Here is a 7,752-nt window from a genome sequence, read left to right on the forward strand (position 1 = left end):
TTCATTATGCACCAAGAGCTTGTAACACTCCAAAGAGAAAGGAAAAATTGAAATCGCATCATGTGACCCCTTTAAAAACTTACCTACACTGTTGAATGAGATAATATATGATGTATTTGTGATTTATCGGCCAGATATCGGCGTCCAGAAATAACATTAAGGAATATATTAAGGAAAATATATTGTGTAATACTAGAATGAAAAGCTTTTTTATATTAAATGTCTCTTGTTATCATGACTGTGATGTCAAAATATAATATAAAGACACATAACAGTTATTGAAGGACTGAAATACTGAAGTAAAAAAAAATATATCTTGTGCAATGTCATCATGAACTGAAGAACATCAAATGCTTGAAAAGTGACTAACTGTGGCAAGAAGCATATCACATGCTTCACCGTCATCTATAACAGACAGTTCCCCTATTCTAATTTTACCCTGTTTTAGACGTCACTAATTCATGTAGTAATTTCAAGCTCAAAAGGGAAATATTTATGACGAATTATAACTGGTTATGATTCATAATAAATATTTAGATTAGATCTTTGAATTAACTGTAGCAGAATCAATATTGCCATTACTTGATCTGTCCGTCCACCGAGCAGACAAAATAATCATTTATCAATTCAAAGAAAGATTATTTTCCTGGCCAAAGAAGGATAACTTTCCTCATTTATGCAGTGCTAGCAGTAATTTAACAAATGTAGCAAGGGTTGGAACATTCATTGACTTGAATTGTGAGCAGCAACAGAGACAATCATGTGTGAATATAAGGGATTTAATAAATGAAACTATATATAACATATAACTAACTAAGCAAAACACATATATACAGAATGAACAACACATGCAATATACCAGATATATTTGTAACTGCTCAATTATTGTCTAAATAGAGTAAAGGTCTTTACGTGTGTGTGTTTGTTAGTTTGCTTGGTCAGCCAGGCCCATTGTGCCTGGCCCCGGGGGTCATTTACGTCTCTTTGGAATGTGTTTGAAACTCCAAATGAAGGCGCGAGTGGTGAAACTGTTTAGCATCTCTTTGAGAGTGGGGGGGAACCATTTGACATTTAGCACCCATATAAGTGTAACGTCTGTGACCAGGACTGTAATTTATATGCAAATGTCAAAAGCTAAAAGGGTCTCTTAAGCCATAAAACCCAAAGATCATGCATGATTCTACGCAGACGCTACATTCATTTTCTGGGTTTCAAAGCCTCTTTATGATGGTTTTATTTGTCTGGGTCTGTTAGGGTTTCGCAGAAAGGAGTTTCGGGGGAAACTGGCCATTGCCATCACGGCGAATTTCATCAATCGCAACACCACCGCCGAGGCTAAAGTGGAGGAGATCAGTGGTGTTGCCTTCATCTTCAACCAGAGGTTTTTCCAGGACCTCCGGCAGGCTACCGGTACTCAATTATTTCATTGTAACTAAAACATCACTACACTTTAAAGATACCAAAAGCTCATGTATTGCACTCAAATGTATTTTAAGCAACTAATATACATTTTTGTAGTTTTATAGTTAAGCACCTTTGTCTTCTCAAATATGAATGAGTTATCATGTGTTAATGTGTTTACGATTATGTAAACAATAATGAGTTTCAGTCAACATCTTTTCTGTGCAGGAATTGATCTAGAGAATATAGTATATTACAAAGATGACACTCATTACTTTGTAATGACCGCCAAAAAACAAAGTCTTCTGGAGAAAGGAGTCATTCTGCGCGTGAGTCTAATGTTGTGTGCATAAATCTGCATTTCATACTGCTTTTTTGTGTGACTATTCGCTTGTGTATTTTTTGCAGGATTATGCTGACACTGAGATGCTACTGTCCAGGAATAACGTGGACCAGAATGCACTGCTCTTATACGCCCGTGAAGCAGCTGATTTCTCCACCAACCATCAGCTCCCTATGCTGAACTTTGCCATCAACCACTATGGGCAGCCAGATGTGGCTATGTTTGACTTTACCTGCATGTACGCCTCTGAGAACGCAGCGATGGTCCGTCAGCGCGGGGGACACCCTCTGCTGGTCGCTCTGGTGGGGGATAGTTTACTAGAGGTGAGAGAACAAAGATCACTTTAAAAAAATGCTACTATTAATACGTTTCTTTGCCTTATTTCCTGGAGAAAGTCTAAATTACTTTAAAACAAGAAGAAATATTGCATAAGATATTAAGGCTTGCTTTTGGTAGGAATGCACAACATTTCGGTATCCTTATCTGTGTGTGTGTGTATATATATATATAATTGTCACTTCTTAATATATATATATATTTTTAAATGTACATTTCACATTTAGAATACGTTTGCACTACCTAACATTCAACAAAATCATTCATAATTTAATAAATACATTTATATTAAATGCATAATTTATATTTCAACATATTATTTTTTTTTTTATTAAATTTTATTTTTTAGCTCAAAATGAATATCCATATTCATTTTTTTTAATTAAATCTCAAAAATGAATATCCATATTTTTCATACATAGCAATGTATATTATAATGTTTTGATGCCTAAATTCATTTGCAGCATTTACAGTGATTGATTTTATTTTTATATAAAAATTAAAAAATATATATAAAAATAGTATACAATTTTAATTTGCAATTATTTTGACCATAATATCATAATGATCAAGTTTTTGGTATCCCTTGTTTTAAAGAATATAAATGTATTTTGACACTCAATAATACATTTCATAACTAATTTTGGTAAGTTTTATCAATTAAATTTAAAATGTTTTGAAAATTAGTCACTAAAACTAGTTATTGTAATATAATAACTAATAATATAATAACATTCTGAAAACATCTGTGATATTTTCATGAGTTGTTTGCTCTGATTTTGCTAATTTTAGGCATTTTAGTGTATTTACACAGCTCTTTTTCCTATAGCCGTTCTGGCCAATGGGTACAGGAATTGCTCGGGGCTTCCTGGCAGCCATGGACACGGCCTGGATGGTTCGCAGCTGGGGTCAGGGCAACACCCCTTCACAGGTTCTGGCTGAGAGGTCAGAGTCTGAATGAAGTCAAGGCAGATTTATGAACAAACAGTTTTGACAATTTAGGATTCTGTTCTAATACCCCCCTCCGTTTCTTCCCCATCTCAGAGAGAGTGTGTATCGGCTGCTTCCTCAGACAACACCAGAAAACGTCAGTAAAAACCACAGCCAGTACAGCATGGATCCTGCTAGCCGCTATCCCAACATCAATATGCAACTCATCAGCGCTGCTCAGGTTAGAAACCTGCAGTTCTAATCAAGTCACAATCAGTGATTGTGATCATGATGATGTTGAACATGTGTGTACAGGTGTGTCATCTCATAGACACAGGTGAGGGTCCAGTTTTGAGCCTTGATGCAGTCAGCTCTCCACACCCAAGACTTACACGCCAAGGTATGTGTGACTTCATATATACCATCTCCCACATATACATTCATACACAATCTAACATGCTGTCTGTGTGTGTAGAGTCAGTGGCTCGTTACAGTAAGCTGCTGAGCTGGTGTCAAGAGCAAACACACGGCTACATGAACGTGTGTGTGACGGACTTCACAACTTCCTGGAGGAGCGGCCTGGCCCTGTGCGCTCTCATTCACAGATTCAGACCTGACCTCATGTGAGTTCACACTCTTTACTCTGGGTATGAATGAGGGTTGTGGCATAGTGGTAAAAGATCTGGGCTGGTAACCTGGTTTAGTTCACAGGTTGGCAAAACTATGAGTTGCTGCTTTCTATTGATAGCATTTTATTGGATTAAAATGTATATGACGTGACTGTGGCACCAATATCTTTGGTCTGCTTCCCAGAAGGGACTGTTTTAAATATGTACATCTAGTAAAAAAAATTATTTATGGAGGATTCGGAAGTGCCATATTAATAAATATTTCATTAAAATCATCAGTAGCTAAATAAATCATGAAATGAGTCAATAAATAAATATGCATATAAATATATTACATATTATTAAATGTTATATTTATAAAATAATATATTTAATTATGTGATAATATAAATACATATTTTATTATTTATTTATTTATTGAAGTGTAGTTATTTATTTCTTCACATTATTAAAAAAAATAGGAAATTTGTCAATGAATAAATCGCATGTAAATTACATTTTCTATTGGACTAGAGGATTTAAGAGTGCCATATTAATAAATATTTAATTAAAAGCATAAATAAATAAATAGATCATGTGTCAATAAAAAATATAACACATTTTATGATTTCTTAAATTATATATGACATTTATAGTTAATTATATATTGACACTATATAGTTATTAAATAAATGTATGTCAATAAATAAAATCCAAATCATTAAATGTGTCAATAAATATATAAATTACATGTAGGTGACATTTTCCATCAGACTTGTGTATTTGTTGACATATTTCATTATTGATCTATTTAGTATTTATTAACTCTTTTAAATAAATGTTTATATATTAATATACTATTATATTGATGGGCTCAAGCTAATTTTTAATAAAGGTGCTTTCAGTCCGTCAAAAGGAAATTTAGTAGCTAAAAGTGTGGGCTGATTGTTTTATTGCATTGAGGTTTTCTGAATGTGTGACTCTGACACTAGCGTCTTTGTTTCTTGCAGTGATTTTGCATCTCTGGAGGAGAGTGAGGCGGAGCTCAATGGTCAGTTGGGTTTGGACATGGCGGAGCAGGAATTTGGTATTTGTCCTATAATGACCGGAAAGGAGATGAGCACACTGGAAGAGAGTGACTCTCTTAGCATGGTCATGTACCTCAGTCAACTTTATGAGCTCCTCAAAGACACAGCGCCAGCTGGTGGTCAGGATAGGACATTATCTGTTATTTTATTTTTATTTGTGTCATATTTTTGACCTTTTATGTTTATTTATATACACACTTTTTGTTCTCTGAACAGGAAACCTGAGCTCAGAAGAGAAAGCTGTTCTGTTCTCCAGCACCAGGTCACCCATCTCACTGCTGAGCAAACTGGGACAGAGTCTGTCCCGCAAACGCAATCCCAAGGTTCACACACACACACACACACACACACACGCACACACACACACACAATTACACAACAGTCTTTTATCAGCCGTTACCCATATGTTAAGATGTGCTGTTTTTCAGGATAAGAAAGAGAAGGAAGCAGATAGTGTTGGAAAGAGGAGGAGAACAAGCCAGACTGGCCAGTCAGAGGAGGTAATTTGTTTTGACACACACACACACACACACACATGTCTGGTTTGCTATCCTTTTGGGGACTCTCCATAGGCGTAATGCTTTTTCTAATGTACAGATCATATATTCTATTGCCCTACACCAACCCTACACCTAAACCTACTTTCCAACTTTCTGTATTTTTAGATTTTCAAAAAACTTAATTCTGTGTGATTTATTAGCTTGTTTACCCATGGGGACCTCAATTTAGGTCCCCACCGTGACACAAGTCCCCATGAGTCTGTGTGTATTCAGGTTTAAGTCCCCACCAGAATAGAAAAACAGGTACACACACACACATATATATATATATAGTAGTACTGTATACTGTACTGTATATGTACCTGTATATGTACACTATAGTATATATACTGTAGTTTTTTCATCCGTTAAGAATAAAGTTTATGTTGATTATCTGTGATATTTTCCTGATATAGGAGGACGTTCCTCATGATACCAAAGAAAATAAGACTTCAGAAGCAACTCCTGGTTCAGAACCAAAGGTCGCTGAGGGTCACGGCAGGGTTCGGTCCATGGCAACGCTACTGCTGGCTAAATTTGAGGAGAACTCACTGTCGGCCTCAGCCACTGCAACACGCCGACAGGTGTGTGAGTATTTGTGTGATGCATGTGTGCTTTTACCTGTATAAAGGTGTGTTTGCTTGTGCATACATATATTTGTTTTCAAGTTAAGTTACACCATGTCCTGACGAGGTGCAACACAACTTTTCTTTTCAAAGTTGCTTTGTTTTAAAAAAAAAAACTAAGCAGGAGAAAGGATTTAATGCTTCATCGTGTCAATCTGACTTGATTAACAACAGTCTTATAGTCACTCAACAAAAAAAAATCACCATGTTTGATAAAAGATGGAGTATTTTGTTTTAGTTGTGATAAAATGTCACAATGCCTCTGTTAGTCATGAGATTTTGTGATGTTTTCCTAATATTGAGTGAATTAGCTTACCTTGCCCATCAGCGAAAGCTGCTGATTCATAGAGTGGCTCCTGCACAAACTTAGCATACACACTTTAACAGGGTGAACTAGAATTGGCAAAGCCTCTAGGCAGTTATAAGGCGTTTTATTAGATTAAAAGCCATTTAGGTGATTGACAGTGACAACTGCGGCATTAGAAGACTGCACCGGGAATTTTTACTCTACAATGAATTAACATTTTGATGTCCACCAACCCTACTTAAGAAAAAGCACACAACACAGCAGGAGCTGACGAGTTTCCGCTACAAGAAAAAGGTCAAAGTTCACTCTGCCAATTTAAAGCGAGAAGGTAAAAACACACCTGTGCTATAAAATAAAATTGGTCCAGTAGTGTACACTTTTGTATACTAATGGCTAATCTGGTTCTGTTTTAAGCTTCTTTGGTCTCTGGGACTGTTATGAAGGAGCTCTGTGTGTGAACTGGCCTGGGGCTCTACAGCCTATCAGTGACTGGAGGCCATGGGACATGTGATTTGAGGGTCTTAACTGAAGAATCTCAGGCAGAATGATTTATTATCTCTATCTAATCCTCTATGCTTCTTACTGACTTTGCCTTTGACTGACAGGTTTATTTCTATTGATTTATTGATGGATGGATGGATGGATAGATAGATAGATAGATAGATAGATACACTTTCACTGTCAAAATCACTTTCAGAATGATTTTTTTCCCAGTTGATGAATGATAAAAACATTTACAGCCAAAATCCAATCAAAAACCAATTAGACTTTAAAGCACTCAAGTGTTTAAAGCGGCAGACGTCATAACTGAAGAGCGTGCTTATATAATAAATTATTGCCCATTGGTGTGGACATTAATATAGCTGTTGTTATGGTTATCTTTATAGTATTCATTTTTGTTGCCTTTCTCTTTTTTCTAAGACCAATCTGTCATTTCCACACCTTTATGCTCTCATATGAATATTGATACATCATTTCTTTTGTCTTTGTGATGGTTTTCATCTCTGAAGCATTTTGCATTCCTGCTTGTTTTCCATGCTCATCTTTTGATTTGTAGAGCTACATTCAGATGTATACGGGCGGAGTGAGCTCATTGGCTCAGCAGATAGCCAATCAGATTCAGAGTCCTCAGGATCGAGCTCCCAAGATCCTTCACAGGAGGGAGTTGGTAAGAGTTCACCTGTAGTGCTGCCGACAAATCTCCCCTAACATTGTGAATGTTCTTGTGTCCATTTTAGTGCCTGTATTACTGCGTGTATGAGGTCTGTAACCCAGCGCTGACTTTTGTTTGGTGTTATATTTACTAATTACTGTGAGTGTGTGAGTTGCTGCTGTAATCCAGTTTCTCTAAGAAGGCTCAACGCTTTACGGCTTTGTTAGACTGATCACACCCAAAGTGTTGTACATGGAAGTGCTGCAATCAAATGTAATTTACTGTCATGATCAAACTTGTTTCTATGACATGTGGTGAAATCTGAGACTTTGTTTGAAGCATTTCATTATGTTAGCCATATTTTATTTAATATATTAATATTATTTTAATATTAACATTAATTGAATAACATTGAATAATT

At 36.0% G+C, this 7,752-nt stretch overlaps 1 protein-coding gene across 1 annotated transcript in view; it reads left to right on the forward strand.

Moving 5' to 3' along the window:
• Positions 1-7,752, forward strand: part of LOC107743961 (protein-methionine sulfoxide oxidase mical3b-like) — a 23,281-nt gene that overhangs the window by 2,999 nt on the left and 12,530 nt on the right. Inside the window, exons 5-15 of the mRNA XM_016557428.1 lie at positions 1,255-1,410; positions 1,630-1,730; positions 1,810-2,067; positions 2,910-3,025; positions 3,125-3,251; positions 3,326-3,410; positions 3,486-3,633; positions 4,629-4,825; positions 4,923-5,029; positions 5,135-5,206; positions 5,662-5,829. Coding sequence (XP_016412914.1) covers positions 1,255-1,410; positions 1,630-1,730; positions 1,810-2,067; positions 2,910-3,025; positions 3,125-3,251; positions 3,326-3,410; positions 3,486-3,633; positions 4,629-4,825; positions 4,923-5,029; positions 5,135-5,206; positions 5,662-5,829 — 1,535 coding nt within the window. The remainder of the gene's footprint in view (positions 1-1,254; positions 1,411-1,629; positions 1,731-1,809; positions 2,068-2,909; positions 3,026-3,124; positions 3,252-3,325; positions 3,411-3,485; positions 3,634-4,628; positions 4,826-4,922; positions 5,030-5,134; positions 5,207-5,661; positions 5,830-7,752) is intronic.

Source organism: Sinocyclocheilus rhinocerous, unplaced genomic scaffold (genome assembly GCF_001515625.1).
Source record: "Sinocyclocheilus rhinocerous isolate Xijiao unplaced genomic scaffold, SAMN03320098_v1.1 scaffold551, whole genome shotgun sequence".
NCBI classification, from domain to species: Eukaryota; Metazoa; Chordata; class Actinopteri; order Cypriniformes; family Cyprinidae; genus Sinocyclocheilus; species Sinocyclocheilus rhinocerous.